At 45.2% G+C, this 15,515-nt stretch overlaps 2 protein-coding genes across 2 annotated transcripts in view; both read right to left on the bottom strand.

The window, feature by feature from the left end:
* Positions 1-94: 94 nt before the first annotated feature.
* Positions 95-2,293, bottom strand: cth1 (cysteine three histidine 1; the record flags this gene model as incomplete). The annotated part of the gene is made up of 2 exons (XM_079371654.1): positions 95-1,336; positions 2,285-2,293. 2 exons carry the CDS (start codon positions 2,291-2,293, stop codon positions 359-361), a joined length of 987 nt encoding a protein of 328 aa, XP_079227780.1. The 3' UTR covers positions 95-358.
* Positions 2,294-4,547: 2,254 nt separating this feature from the next.
* Positions 4,548-15,515, bottom strand: part of LOC306841698 (NACHT, LRR and PYD domains-containing protein 12-like) — a 13,555-nt gene continuing 2,587 nt past the window's right edge. Inside the window, exons 5-12 of the mRNA XM_079371653.1 lie at positions 14,007-15,515; positions 11,701-11,874; positions 11,315-11,491; positions 10,313-10,486; positions 8,816-8,992; positions 5,893-6,066; positions 5,023-5,196; positions 4,548-4,878 (exon numbers count right to left, since the gene is read on the bottom strand). The exon at positions 14,007-15,515 is cut by the window's right edge and continues 281 nt beyond it. Of these exons, the coding sequence (XP_079227779.1) occupies positions 4,683-4,878; positions 5,023-5,196; positions 5,893-6,066; positions 8,816-8,992; positions 10,313-10,486; positions 11,315-11,491; positions 11,701-11,874; positions 14,007-15,515 (2,755 nt within the window). The 3' untranslated portion in view covers positions 4,548-4,682. The remainder of the gene's footprint in view (positions 4,879-5,022; positions 5,197-5,892; positions 6,067-8,815; positions 8,993-10,312; positions 10,487-11,314; positions 11,492-11,700; positions 11,875-14,006) is intronic.

The following is a 15,515-nucleotide window of genomic DNA, read 5'->3' as shown; positions in this document are numbered from 1 at the left end:
AGCAGCTGCATCAGGTTTAGATTTAATCACCCGAGTCGATTTCAAGCCGTCGAGTTTATCTTCAAACCAATAAAAGGAGATGTGAAACAGGAAGTAGTGTTTAGAGATTAAAAGGAGTTTATTCATGATCCTGAGCTCAGACACGTCATTAATAAAGTATTTACAACAGTTAAAAACTTAATTACACTCATAGCTGCACCTTAAGTTACAGGAGACCAGAACCTGGTCGAGTCCTGATGAGCCCGCGAGTCAAACGTCCCTCAGTTTAAAAAAAATAAAAATTAAAAAAAATGTCCTCAGAACGAGGGTTAAAACATTTAAAGGAGCTGTGTTGTTAGTGCTGCTGGTTGTCGGCCAATCAGAGAGCCCGGTTGTCCCAGATCTCAGACGCCTTGCTGCTCTCCAGCTGCTGCAGGTGCAGCGCGAGCGGCAGCAGCAGGTCGCTCAGGTGCTGGCTGGAGAAGGTGAAGGCGTTGTGGGCGGTGGCCTCGGCAGGCGGAGTTAGAAGTGGGGAGGTGGACGGAGGCGAGGAGGAGGTGGACGAGTTCGGCGAGGTGGAGGTGAAGGGCGAGTTGGGAGACGGTAAACCCGAGCTGCTCGGGTATGGCGGCGGCGGCTCGGAGTTTCTCATCTTGCTGGGGAGGCCGTGCTGGAAGCGGCAGCGCGTCCCGTACAGGCAGAAGCCGAACGAGCTGAAGGTGCGGCACAGAGCGCCACGCGGCTTCCACTCCTTCGTCTGTGGCGGTGGGTGTGGCTGAGGGCTGGGTAGAGGCGGAGTCTTCTCGACATCGTCAGGAGAGTCCACGCTGCCGCCCTCAAAGTGCAGGAAGTTACAGCGGGTACCAAACGGGCAGACGCCAAAGGAGCGGAAGGTGCGGCAGGGGACGTTCCTGCGGCGACGGAGGGTGGGGCGCTGCTCTGTGGGGCTGTGCACGAACAGGCAACGGTTGCCATAGTAACAGTACCCGGTGGTGTGAAAGCTGCGGCACAGCTCCGTCTTGTACTTGGGGTGGCGGAAGGGGACATGGAGCTCGTGGAGGCCGTGGGCGAACTGGCAGCGCTCTGCGTACTTGCAGAAGCCGGTGGCGGAGTAGCTGGTGCAGAGCTCCGTCTTGTAACGGGTGGAGAAGAGCCACGGCATGAGGGGCGGGGACGCCGACTCCACCAGGGGGAGCAGCGCCTTCGCCAGGGAGAGACCGCTGCTTCCTCCGACGTCACCGTCTGACTCCTCGCTGGAGAGCAGGTTGTCCACCAGCTCCTCGTCCTGATAGGAGGGCAGGAACAAGTCGTCGCTGCTCGTCTGGAAGGAAAAACAGCCGTCAGCATCTGATGGTGGCTAACATAACGTTCAACCACTGACACTATAAACATTTCATATTTAATCAATTAGTAAAGTTATAATTGATTAACTGATGTAAAAAAAGTTTAGCCAACATGAACTGCCAATTCAGAGACAACCTACTGAGCAAACTATTAGCCTGAAGCTAACATTAGCACTCAAAGCGTCACGTTAGCGAGATGTGGTTTAATGCTATATGCCCAACACATCGACTTTTCACGGTTACATGCTAATTATTGGTTTATCAGGATGTGGCCGTCATTACACTAAAAATAAACTTCCTTTCAGAATAAAAGATAGTTTTAAAAATCAAAATTAAATTACAGAACAGTCATGCTAATTTTCACCATGCTGCCAAAACTTTGAGCCCATGAGCAACACTTCAAAGTTAGCTTGAGCTAAAGCTAACATACAGCTGCAGCTTTATTTGCAGGGTGACTCACATTAAAAGGGGACTAAAGCCAAATTTAGTCCAAAATAAATGATTTTATAAAAAGTCCCTCACCGAGCTGTTAACTTCATGTGAAATGATTCTGAGTTGTTTAGTTTGTGTTTTAATTAAAAGCTGTTTAATAAACCTTTTAATGGCTGGTTTTGTCCAAAAGAGAACATGTCTTAAATCTTATTTTCCTTAAGGTCAAAGAAAAGGAAATAAACCGAAGTTAACCTGATTTAACCAAAAGAGCCCAGCTTTAATTCAGCCTCCATCAGGCCTTTAATTAAAATTAAACTGGAGCACAGCAAAGAGACAATTACAAGACTACACCACACAGAGAGAAATACACTAAATCAATCTGTTACTTTGTGAAGCAGAGACAGGCTGTTAAATTGTCTTTAAAGAATTAAAGTTAAGACACCGTTAAAGAAGCTTTTCCTCCCTCTCGACGGTCTCAGGAGTTTTATTTGTGAGGACAGACAGAAGGACAGGTTGAAGTCCAGACTCACCTGCAGCATGTCTGCACTCAGGTGTGTGTGGGTTAGTGGTGGTGATGGTCCTGGAGGTGATCCGCGCTGCTCAGGAGTTCACCTGTGGACAGGTGAGATGGTTGGACGGTGATGGACCAGCTGGAATCACGCACACACACAAAGTGAATCACTTTGTCTTTTAAGCGCGCGCCCTCCTCGTCAAACGAGCCTCAGGTGTGCGCGAGAGCTACGTCACAGGTACGTCCAAAACCACCAATCAGGTCACGGAGCGGCGGCTCCAGTTTACCTGTGTTTACTTTAGAATCAATAAAGTGTTGTAGGCTGTCTCCATGTTTCTGTCCTTTCATTAACTCATTAACATGTGAGGGACTACTTTGTGTCGGCGCGCGCTGCTTGTCCTCCGCGAGGCTCAATAAACATGTTAAAGGTGTGTGTGGACACTCACACCTCATTAAAAACAGATATCAGCTGTTTAAGAGCAGGAAGTCCGGACTGATTTATCTCATCACATTTTATTGTTCTTAAAGGAAACAACAGAAGAGAAGAAGGATCGGTGTCATTGTTGGACAAACACTTCATCTCTTGTCTTCATGTCACGTGAAGAGATTTCTGTCACTGATTTTTAGTTTTCATCTTTGAGAAAAGATTCCTGAAGCTTTCACACCGAGGAGACCTTTGACCTGGATCAAACTGGACAGACAGAGACTCCCTCTTTTTAAACTTCTGTTTCATATCTGACTTTTCAGTTTCAAAGAACAAAATAAGATTAGAAGCATCGAAAAATAAAATGTGTACAGAAGCCCGAAGTGGACCCACGTTCAGGTTCAGTGTCTGTAGTGACCCTGGACGGGAGGGTCAGGTGACGTCAGAGGCTTCTTTAATGCAGAGACACATATGGAAACAGACTCCTTCCTTGTGTAGTCTGTAAAAACAGTGAGACATAAATATCCAGTGTGACAGATGTGAAAGTGGGCTGCACGTGCTTCTGGCACATCAGCTCCACATGGTGATGAAATCAAAGACTCTGCAGGAGACGGAAGAAAGGACCACACTGACTGACAGGAAGTCGTGTGCTCTTTTAAAAGACGACATTTCAGAATAATTATCCACATAGTGTCATTTAAATGGATTCAGGAGTTTCATCTTGAAATGTTTTTTTTCCTTTAAAGATCCAGCTGTGTGTCAGCCGTCTCCTCTCTGAGCTCCTCGACCCGACTTCATCCCTGCAGACCAGAACACACAACATCCTGACAGGTTCCAGCTGCATCATGAGCCTGAAACCAAACAGCCTGTTGACCATTCAAAAGGACTGATGAGAGTTTTTAAACTCATTCAGCAGAAACAGCAGTAAATGAAGTTAATCATTATTATTATTATATGAAGTTTGATGCAGCGTTCAGAGCGCACACACAGGTTTGAGCTACACACAGATATTTGCAGGTTTGTAGTGATCCTGTGTCTCTCCTCTGATTCGTTGCTTTTTCCACAACATCACTGTCTTCACTGACTCAGGTCAAGAGTTCATGCAGAGGAAACTGAGATCTGTCTGTGTGTGTGTGTGTGTGTGTGTGTGTTTCCTCTCACACTGACTTCAGCTCAGATCATGGAGGTGTGTTTAGAGGACGAGGAGGACGGAGCAGAGTGTCCTGTACCCAGCTGTCTGTCTCTGAACAGTGATTGGTCCAACCATCGTCATATAAACTTCAGAAATGAACCTTCAAACACAAAGTAAGCCTCCAGACTAAAGAGACATTTACTTTATTGATCCTAAACTGGGACACTGTGGTGTTACAGCAGCAGGTCAAACTGTATAAGAACAAACACAAAGTCAATAAGCACTAAGAATAGGAAGAAATATACAGTTAGGTGGGGAGGTTTCTGTTTTAGTTGTTCAATGATGAAATCATGAAACAGACTGTGGATCATCTTAGAATTTATTCAGGTCAGACAACAAACAAAAACAGACTTCAAACTTTTCTTTTTGATAAATCTTATAGTTAGGGCTGGCTTAGGACCAGCTCATAGTTCTGCTGCTATAGGCCTAGACTACCGGGGGAACTGGCACCAGGATCTCTGATCTCTCTCTCCCTCTCTCTCTCCCAGCTTTCATATCTTATTACTGCTTGTCTCTATCTTTATATTCTAACCTCTCCTTTTTCTGGGAGCTCCTGAGCTCTCTTAGGTTCCTCTGGACTGTTGGTGAGGATGGCCTGCCCAAACACCCCACCCCCCCCGAGGATGGCCTGCCCAAACCTACATTGTGTTTTTTAGATATGAAACATTTAAAGGGGTTTGAATACTTTACATGCCCGCTGTATATTATTTATGCAGCACATCCATTTCTTTGTATTGAAACTATGTTCAATCACAATGTCCTTAAATCAATCATTTCAAATTCAAATATGTGGAGGGTTTATTAAAGAAAGCAGAGAGACCTCAGAGTCTCCAGTCTGCAGTTTGGATTCTCCTGAAGATCACACAGCAGCTTCACGTCTAAGTCCTGCAGGTCCTCATTGTAGCTCAGGTCCAGCTCTCTGAGATGGGAGGGGTTGGACTTCAGAGCTGAGGCCAGAGAAGAACAGCTGATCTCTGACAACCTGCAGTCCATCAATCTGTATAAAAAATAAAAATAATGTGTAATCCAGTCACATGTGTTCAGCTTGTGATGAGTATGTCAACATCACTTTGTCCTGATGAATCAAGTTTTCTCTAAATGATTAGAGGATCATTTCTGATGACACAGTCAGTGATCTGACCTCAGAGTCTCCAGTCTGCAGTTTGGACTCTGCAGATAATCACACAGCAGCTTCACTCCTGAATCCTGCAGCTTGTTGCCAGTCAGGTCCAGCTCTCTGAGATGGGAGGGGTTGGACTTCAGAGCTGAGACCAGAGAAGAACAGCTGATCTCTGACAAACTGCAGCCCCTCAATCTGAATAAAGAATACAAGAAGTAGATGACAGTGAGCTTCATTGAAGGACTTTATTAGGATGCATTAATACTTTAGTTCTTCCTGATCCTTCTTAGATTCAAACACTCAAAGCTCCTGTGAGGAACTTTCATTACGTGTCTGTTTTGGCGCCCCCCTGTGGACAAAGTGAAACCTCTTCTCTCTTTACTGATCTTGTCCTGTACAGTATTCCCTCACTAAAAACTCCTCCTGCTTTCTTTGAACTCTACAAACTACAAGTCAGTGTGAATCTCTTCTGTAGGAAGTGTGCCACTGTTTCGCCATAATAAACCTGGCAAAACAGTGAAAAGGAGGAGAATCAGAGCGTTATGTTCATTCTCAAGTCAAACTGGTGTTTGGTGTTAAAAAATGTAACAGAGCAATAAATAAATCAAATAAAACCATTTGAAAGAAGTTGAAAAAGAAGAAATGACTTAGAAATAAATAAGATGTAAAAATACACCGTTTGCTAAATGCTTGTTTACTCGATTGCAGCCCTAAGTAGCAGACCCTCTTCAGTGGACTCAGGAGGTCAGGGGGGGCTGGGAGCAGAGCTGCTGCTAATGTTAGCTTGTTTCATGCTGCTCAGCTTGTTTTCAGGTTAGGATTCACACAGTGTTCATCATTCCTGAGGTGTTGAACAGCAGCACAGACTCAAAGAAAGAAAAGGTGTCTGACCTCAGAGTCTCCAGTCTGCAGTTTGGACTCTGCAGATAATCACACAGCAGCTTCACTCCTGAATCCAGGTCCTCATTGTAGCTCAGGTCCAGCTCTCTGAGATGGGAGGGGTTGGACTTCAGAGCTGAGACCAGAGAAGAACAGCTGATCTCTGACAAACTGCAGCTCATCAATCTGAATGAAGAATAACAGAAGAATTTAAATAATATACAGTAGGTACGTAAAGTATTCAGACCCCTTCACATTTTCACTCTTTGTTTCATTGCAGCCACATCATTTTGTTTCTCATTCATGTCCACTCAGCACCCCATCTTGACAGAAAAAAACAGAAAAGTTGAAATATTTGCAAATTTATAAAAGAAAAACTGAAACATCACATGGTCATAAGTATATTTAGACCCTTTGCTGGGACACTCACATTTAACTCACATGCTTTCCATTTCTTCTGATCCACATTAATGAGAAATAAAATTAACTTGTAAACAGCTGTGATGAAACAAGGAGTGAAACATTTAAAGTGGTCTGAATACTTTCCGTCCCCACTGTATAATCCACACATCCATGTGTTTAGGTTGTGATGAGTATCTATTTGTTAAGTTTTCTCGATATGATCAGAGGATCATTTCTGATCGTGTATTCATCCTTTCATTTTCTATCCCTTATCCAGGCCGGGTCGCAGGAGCAGCAGTCTGAGCAGAGACGCCCCAGACTCTTCCGCCATCTCTTCAGATGTGGGACACTGAGGCGTTCCCAGACCAGCTGAGAGAGTCTCTCTAGCATATCCTAGGTCTACCCCGAGGCCTCCTCCTGGAGGGACATGACCTGAGCGCTTCCCTTGGGAGGAATCTTGTTCTTTTGGTCATGACCCAAAGCTTATGACCACAGTCGAGGGTAGTAACGATGATTGACTGGTAAATTGAGAGCTTCGCCGTACGGCTTAGCTCCTTCTTCACCACGACAGACCAATACGCTGTCAACCATACGCTTCATCCTCCCCCCAAACAAGACCTCAAGATACTTAAACTCCTCCTCTTGGGGCAAGGACTCCTCACCAACCCCTAGAAGACAAGCCCCTTTTTCTGGTCGAGAACCATGGCCTCAGATTTAGAGGTACTGATCCTCATACCAGCTGCCTTACACTCGGCTGCGAACCGTCCCAGTGCATGCTGGAGGTCCATGTTCAATGAAGCCAACAGGAACACATCATCTGCAAAAAGCAGAGACGAGATCCCGTGGTCCCCAAACCAGACCCCCTCCGGCACCTTACTGCATCTACAGATTCTGTCCAGATAAGTCATGAACAGAACCGGTGACAAAGGGCAGCTCTGCCAGAGGCCAACGTGCACCGGGAACAGGTTCGACTTACTGCCAGCAATGTGAACCAGACTCCTGTCCTGGTCATACAGGGACCGGACAGGCCTTAGCAAAGGGCTCCACAACAGCCCGGTCTGCGGCATGCCTGGCCTGCCGGTACCTGTAAGCTGCCTCAGGAGTCCTATGAGCTAGCATCCCTCTTCTGTTTGAACCCACTCAGACTCAATGTCCCCTTGAGACAGCCCCTCTCTTCACCCGAGTGTCCGAGACACAGGTCAGATAAACACGACCTCAAAGTCTATCATCGACCTCTGGCCTAGGGAGTCCTGGTGCCACGTGCACTTATGGACACCCAAGCTCAAACATGGCGTTTGTTATGGACAAACTGTGACTAGCACAGAAGTCCAATAACAGAACACCGCTCGTGTTCAGATCAGGGAGGCCGTTCATCCCAATCACCCCCCTCCAGATCTCACTGTCGTTGCCCACATGAGCGTTGAAGTCCCCCAGTAGAACAATGGAGTCCCCAGTCGGAGCACTGTCCAGCACTCCTCCCAAGGACTCCAAGAAGACTGGGTACTCCGCACTGCTTTTCAGTCCGTAGGTCGAGACAACAGTTAGAGACCTGTCCCCTACCCAAAGGCGGAGGGACACGTCTCTCTCATTCACCGGGTTGAATTCCAACGCATGGCGGTTGAGCTGTGGGGCTATAAGCAGGCCCACACCCGCCCAACGCCTCTCACCATGGGCAACTCAAGAGAAGTGAAGAGTCCAGTGCTTCTCGAGGAGCAGGGTTCCAGAGCCCAAGCTGTGCGTGGAGGTGAGCCCGACTTTATCTAGCCAGTGCCTCGTGCCCTCCTGCAAAAGCTCAGGCTCCTTGTCCCACAGCCAGAAGCTGCGTCCGGGTCCGGGTCCCCGAGGCCACTGCCCTTCACTACCTTTGAGTGGTGGGTCCACAGGAGTACAGGCTTACGTTGTCCATTCAGGCTAAGCCGGACCGAGCCCTGCGGGCAAAGACCCAGCCACCAAGCGCTCTCTTACAAGTCCCAACCCCAGGCCTGGCGTCATGGTGAGGCCCCGGCTGTGCCGTAACAGGGGACGTCACAAACCTTGTTATTTTCTTCATAGGGGTTTTTTGAACTGCTTTTGGTCTGACATGTAACCCAGGACCAGTTTGCCTTGGAACACCCTACTGGGGGCATAAAGCCCTCGACAGCTCCTAAGATCATTCGGGTACTTAAACTTCTTCACCACAATAAGGTAGCGGGTTCAAAGGATAGCTTTAACTCTGTATTGAGTATTCACTAAATCTAAATCCTCCAAATGTCAGCTCAACATTCATCCAGCTGTTCATGTGGTCAGATGAAGAACAGGCTGCTGATCTCAGTCAGCTCTGTGATCTTACTACATTTATCAAATCACAAGTCTTCATGATTTCACTTCTGAACAGAACCAGAGGAAACCAGAGGCTTCATGTGCACCTTGTTCAACTTTACTTCACAGAGTCACAAAAACATTTTCACATCAAATCTCTAAATTATTCAGAAACTTGAAAAACAAGGATGAGGAATGAAATGATCCAAATAAATGACACAGTCAGTGATCTGACCTCAGAGTCTCCAGTCTGCAGTTTGGACTCTGCAGATAATCACACAGCAGCTTCACTCCTGAATCCTGCAGGTTTATGTTCTCACTCAGGTCCAGCTCTCTGAGATGGGAGGGGTTGGACTTCAGAGCTGAGGCCAGAGAAGAACAGCTGATCTCTGACAAAGTGCAGCGCATCAACCTGAATAAAGAATCAAAGAGGTATGGAGATGACAGTGAGCTTTATGCATGAATTTGTAATCTTGTCCACATCGTTATGTCTCTGCAGATTTGGGTCCAGAAGTCGGCATTGGGAGCTATGTGGAGGTCCGTTTTCTATTTTGTGGACGGGACTGATGGTGTTTGGTCAGATGTTGGATAATAGTTTTGTCCTTGTTTTGATATTAATTATGTCTGTGGTTAGTGGTGGAAGTTAAAAGTTTGATGTGATATTGAGTTTGCTTTTTATAGAAGAATGGATTTGATGATATTTTAAAAACTGATGCCAAACTTCTGGACCAAATAAGGGAATAAGATCAGAGTATTGTTGTGTAGTATGTGCTCGAGGTGTGTGATGCCTTTAGTGATCCATGCTGGGAGGTGGACTGGTTTCCTGTTGTAAGATATTGTTGTGTTAGTTATTTGGTGAAACCTCCATCAGGCTGTCAGAGTTGTTGTAATGATAGACATTTTAAAACAGGGGTGGCGTTTGATCGAGGGGCTCATGAATGGAAGGTCTGAGATGTTGACGTCTTTGCCTAGTGGCTGTTCAATGTCTTTCCAGTTGTTGTCAGATTCAGTGGGATTGTTCTATTTTTGAATGTATTGTCGTTGGTGGGCGATGAAGTCGTGGAGAAAGTTTGGTGCTTGTAGATCTCCTTAGGGTTTGGGTTTTTGTAGTGCTTCTAATTTAATTCTCAGTGTTTTGTTTTTCCAATACAATTTTGTAATAATGGAGTCAAACTCACTATTGTGATAAAATTCAATTGGGTTTAACCTATCTATAAATTTCCTGTGAGGAACTCTTTCCTCTAACCCCATCCAGCGCAGATATCCAACCATGTTGTCAAGGAAACTGAGATGCAGCTAGCATAAACCTCCAGTGCCTGCCACTTCCTCCCGGTCTTGACGAGGATTCCTGCCGAGGCCATCTGTTCATTCCAAAGTGCATGTGAATAGTTTCATTTCTGTTAGTGTGTGCTTCTCTTTTTCTGTTTTAAATTAGACCTGTCTTATTACCACCAATGCAACAAGAATGTCTGAAAGTCATATTTACAAAAATGTGGACCACAAAACAATTATGGATTCCACATTTTTTGTTTCAGATTACTTGTTAGCACCCTAAGTAGCAGACCCTGTTCAGTGGACTCAGGAGGTCAGGGGGGGCTGGGAGCAGAGCTGATGCTAATGTTAGCTTGTTTCATGCTGCTCAGCTTGTTTTCAGGTTAGGATTCACACAGTGTTCATCATTCCTGAGGTGTTGAACAGCAGCACAGACTCAAAGAAAGAAAAGGTGTCTGACCTCAGAGTCTCCAGTCTGCAGTTTGGACTCTGCAGATAATCACACAGCAGCTTCACTCCTGAATCCAGGTCCTCATTGTAGCTCAGGTCCAGCTCTCTGAGATGGGAGGGGTTGGACTTCAGAGCTGAGACCAGAGAAGAACAGCTGATCTCTGACAACCAGCAGAGACTCAATCTGAATAAAGAATAAAAGAAGTAAATGTAGATGACAGTGAGCTTTATACATGAATGTGTGATGTTGTCCACATGAACACACTGACGTGATCATCATCTGTTCATGAATTCCAAGTGCCAAACTCTGCGTGGAACTGACTGTACACCTGTTTTATGTCATAAGTACGTTTGATATTTGAGGGGCAGTACGTTTAAATCACAGAGTTTGTTTTTAAATATATGATCATAAAAAACATGAACGGTATGAAAGAGAGGAAGAATGATCCAGAAACAGATGTTCTTCAGATCTCTTGTAAAGTGGACTCTCATTCAGAATGATGAGGTCCAGCATATATGACAATAAAATCAGACCATCCATCCAAACACATGTCCCGTCATGATGTGATCTGTTACTAAAGGACAGTTCATGGAGGTTTGTCAGAGTCCTCTCTACACTCCTAAATGTCTCTGTGCTGCTCTTCTCTGGATCTGTGTATTTCATATGGAGCTTGTTTGGAAGTTAAAGGTGATGAGAGGCTCATGAACTGTTTGTGATTATCACCACCCATTCTTTAAACCTGTGAGCCGTACAGGAAGCTGTTCTTAGATCAGAGGCTCGACCATCTAACATCTAATGAGTCATGAAGGCAGGCAGGACAAACACAACATGAGATTAGCAGACCCTCTTCAGTGGACTCAGGAGGTCAGTGGGGGCTGGGAGCAGAGCTGCTGCTAATGTTAGCTTGTTTCATGCTGCTCAGCTTGTTTTCAGGTTAGGATTCACACAGTGTTCATCATTCCTGAGGTGTTGAACAGCAGCACAGACTCAAAGAAAGAAAAGGTGTCTGACCTCAGAGTCTCCAGTCTGCAGTTTGGACTCTGCAGATAATCACACAGCAGCTTCACTCCTGAATCAAACAGGTCCTCATTGTAGCTCAGGTCCAGGTCTCTGAGATGGGAGGGGTTGGACTTCAGAGCTGAGGCCAGAGAAGAACAGCTGATCTCTGACAAACTGCAGCCCCTCAATCTGAATAAAGAATAAAAGAAGTAAATGTAGATGACAGTGAGCTTCATTGAAGGACTTTATTAGGATGCATTAATACTTTAGTTCTTCCTGATCCTTCTTAGATTCAAACACTCAAAGCTCCTGTGAGGAACTTTGTGATATAAAATTGTTGATATATTTTTTCCATATATAACACCACTTTTATACACATATAGAGTCAGTGATCTGACCTGAGAGTCTCCAGTCTGCAGTTTGGACTCTCCAGTCCAGCACACAGCAGCTTCACTCCTGAAGCCTGCAGCTCGTTGTCACTCAGGTCCAGCTCTCTGAGATGGGACGGGTTGGACTTCAGCGCTGAGGCCAGAGAAGAACAGCTGATCTCTGAGAGTTCACAGCCAGAAAGTCTGTTATGATTTAAAATAAATAAATTCATTAGCCCCAAAGTCAAGCCATACATAACTTCACGTCATCATCTTTTATCTGACATGATCTAACTTGGATTAACCTACAAGTTTTATTTCGAAAAAGATTTGCAAGAGTTCAAATTCTTTTTTTATCTACTCGGAGCTGCTGAGACAGACGACGCTGCTTCAGCTGTTGAGACCCTCGCTCTGCTGAGTGACATCACTTCTACCTGACTGTTGAGACCCTCGCTCTGCTGAGTGACATCACTTCTACCTGACTGTTGAGACCCTCGCTCTGCTGAGTGACATCACTTCTACTTGACTGTTGAGACCCTCGCTCTGCTGAGTGACATCACTTCTACTTGACTGTTGAGTGACGTCACACAGATTTCGTCATTTGAAGTTTTCAAGTCTGTTCTCAGCTCGTTTTGAATGTTTTGTTTCTGTTTGCTAAGACTGAACGATTTATCGTTTTCTGATCGAAATCGCAATTTAAAAACGTGATCGCCAAAGCCGCGGTTTTTGGCAGTGCTTCTCCGGACTGACCCAGGAGCTGTTGTCAGCTAACTTACACACGCCGTCTATTCTGCCCCTGCGTGTGTGCGTGACTTCTTTAGCCTGATACACAGCTCCACAGATAGCTCACAGTTTTCCTCCAATAAAGAAGCTGAAGTTTGTTTGTCCAGTCTTTAATAAAGGAAGCTGTTAAACTAAACAGACATCAAAACATAAGTTATTCATCTCATAATATGCTAAACTACCGAAAAGTCTGCTAGCTTGATGCTAACGTCTATGAGATTTTGAATAGGAATGCTAACGGTTAGCATCGTGAATGTATCAATTGTTGTCTCATGTTGTAACTTTATTAAACAAACTCAAAATAAACAATGAAAGACCTGAACATGAAATGATGCTCACAGGTAAATGTTTCAGCCGTATGGCTAGAAGAAAATATGAGACATTGTTAGCTTCTCTTGTTTCATAACTTCTGTGAACTAAGTCACCTACGGCAACCCCAAAGGCCCAAAATATATATCAACACTTCAGAGCAGATTTCTGTCAAACTGACACTAAAAACAAGAAGATCACACGTCTGTGTGTTTCTTCTTCATAAATCTGAAATCAATTCTTAACTTTAGTTTTTATTCTATTCATTTAGAGAACATTGCACAAGCTTGATTTGAAGAAAATCGCCTTAGCTAATGCCATCCGGACTGCTTTGAAATGAGGCCATGCTATCGCTAGCTTCAGTTGCTAGCATGTTCTTCTCAGTAGTCGGGCACTTTTTCTCTTCACCTGGAATTTCAGGGATTCTCTTATTTAAAGGTTCTGGGTCCTCGTGTTTATTTCCCGGGTACTGGTGGAGTTTCTCTGATTGGCTGAGAGCGTCCATGCTGCTCTACCGTCACACCTGAAGATCCATTGTTATATTTATGTCTCACATTTGATGATTAATCCGTTTGTCCTGTTTGGTCTTTACACATCAGTAGAATCCGTCACTGACACAAAAAGTCTCATCACTGGTTTTTAAACCTGCACATTTTTCATCTTTTAGTTGTTTACTAAATGTTACAGAAGAATGGAAACAAGTGCAGTTTTATTTAAGATGACGTGTCTATAGTCTGTGATCTATTCAGAGGACTCTCTCAGGACTATAAAACCATCTGAAACTCATTGGACAGAAACTCTGGAGGAGGACGAGCTCATTCTCGTCTGACTCACTTCTACAGACGTGAAAATACAGAGACTGCTGCAGAATGATCCAGAAATCAAACAAGTCAGCAAAGAATCAAATGTAGTGAGGTGAAGGATCTCCTGTAAGAACACTTTATCTGTGATCTACCTGCTGACATGTTCATGATTGATTAGTAATGCCTGCAGAGGCTGGAAGGGGGCGCTCACAGCATCTGATATCTCTCTTCTCAGGGATTAACACGATCACACAGTCACTGTGACTGAGTGTGTTTGAATGTGTTCAAACAAAGAATTTTATAAACTACGACTGACTGTTTCTCCTGAACATTAACAGATGAACACTATTTGGTGAACAGAGAGGATTTGTGTAGTTTTTAATTAAAAAAGTTAATTAGTACATGACACTGATTTATAATGCTCATCACATCTGGACTTACTTTGCCTTCCTGCAGTTCCTCACAGCTGGAATCAGTCTCCATCGTCCCTGCTCTGTTGTGTTGTACTTCTGCAGGTTCAGCTCATCCAGAACCTCCTCAGACATCTGCAGCATGTAGGCCAGAGCAGAGCAGTGGATCTCAGAGAGTTCCTTCTCTGATCTGTTCTCTGACTTCAGGAACTGTTGGATCTCCTGATGGACTGAGAGGTCCTTCATCTCCGTCAGACAGTGGAAGATGTTGATGCTTCTGTCAGGAGAGATACGATCACTGTTCATCTTCTTGAGGTTGTTGATGACTCTCTGGATCATTTCTGGACTGTTGTCTGTCTGACCCAGCAGGCCTCCTAAGAGTCTCTGGTTTGACTCCAGAGAAAGACCATGAAGGAAGCGAACAAACAGGTCCAGGTGACCGTTCTGACTTTGAAGGGATTTCTGCATTGATTTATTTAGAAGAACATCCAGAGTTGAACCTACATGTGTTTCTCCCAGAAAAGCCTTCAGTACTGTTGTGTTCCTGTCGGTGAAACAGTGGAACATGTAGACTGCAGCCAGAAACTCCTGAACGCTCAGATGAACAAAGCAGTAGACTGATTTCTGGAACATCACACACTCTGATTTGAAGATCTCAGTACAAACTCCTGAGTACACCGAGGCCTCTGTGACATCCAGACCACACCGCTCCAGGTCTTCTTGGTAGAACATGATGTTTCCGTCCTCCAGATGTTGAAACGCCAGCCTCCCCAGCTTCAGAAGAACTTCCCTGTCGGCCTCCGTCAGCTCATCTGGACTCATCTGGTGTCCCTCACCATACTTGTTCTTCTTCCTCTTTGTCTGAACCAGCAGGAAGTGTGAGTACATGTCAGTCAGGGTCTTGGGCAGCTCTCCTCTCTGCTCTGTGCTCATCATGTGCTCCAGAACTGTGGCAGTGATCCAGCAGAAGACCGGGATCAGACACATGATGTGGAGGCTCCTGGATGTCTGGATGTGTGAGATGATTCTGCTGGACAGATCTTCATCACTGAACCTCCTCCTGAAGTACTCCTCCTTCTGGGCGTCAGTGAAGCCTCGTACTTCTGTTACCCTGTCGACACATGAAGGAGGGATCTGATTGGCTGCTGCAGGTCGAGAAGTGATCCAGATGAGAGCTGAGGGGAGCAGATTCCCCTTGATGAGGTTTGTGAACAGTGTGTTTAACGATGACTTCTGTGTGACATCAGACACAACCTCCCTGTTTGTGAAGTCCAATGACAGTCTGCTTTCATCCAGGCCGTCAAAGATGAACAACAGTTTACAGACAGCGAGCGTCTCTGCTGCCACCTTCTGTAATGTTGGATGGAAAACACGGAGCAGCTCAAGAAGACTGTAGCGCTTATCTCTGACCAAGTTCAGCTCCCTGAATGAAAGCAGGATCAGCAGACTGACGTCTTGGTTCTCTGAGCCCTCGGCCCAGTCCAGAGTGAACTTCTGCACCGAGAAGGTTTTTCCAACACCAGCCACGCCGTTTGTCAGA

This window comes from Symphodus melops (assembly GCF_947650265.1).
Source record: "Symphodus melops genome assembly, chromosome: 20".
Lineage (NCBI taxonomy): Eukaryota > Metazoa > Chordata > Actinopteri > Labriformes > Labridae > Symphodus > Symphodus melops.
The sequence above is the reverse complement of the archived record's forward strand: the minus strand, read 5'-3'. Positions and strand labels throughout refer to the sequence as shown.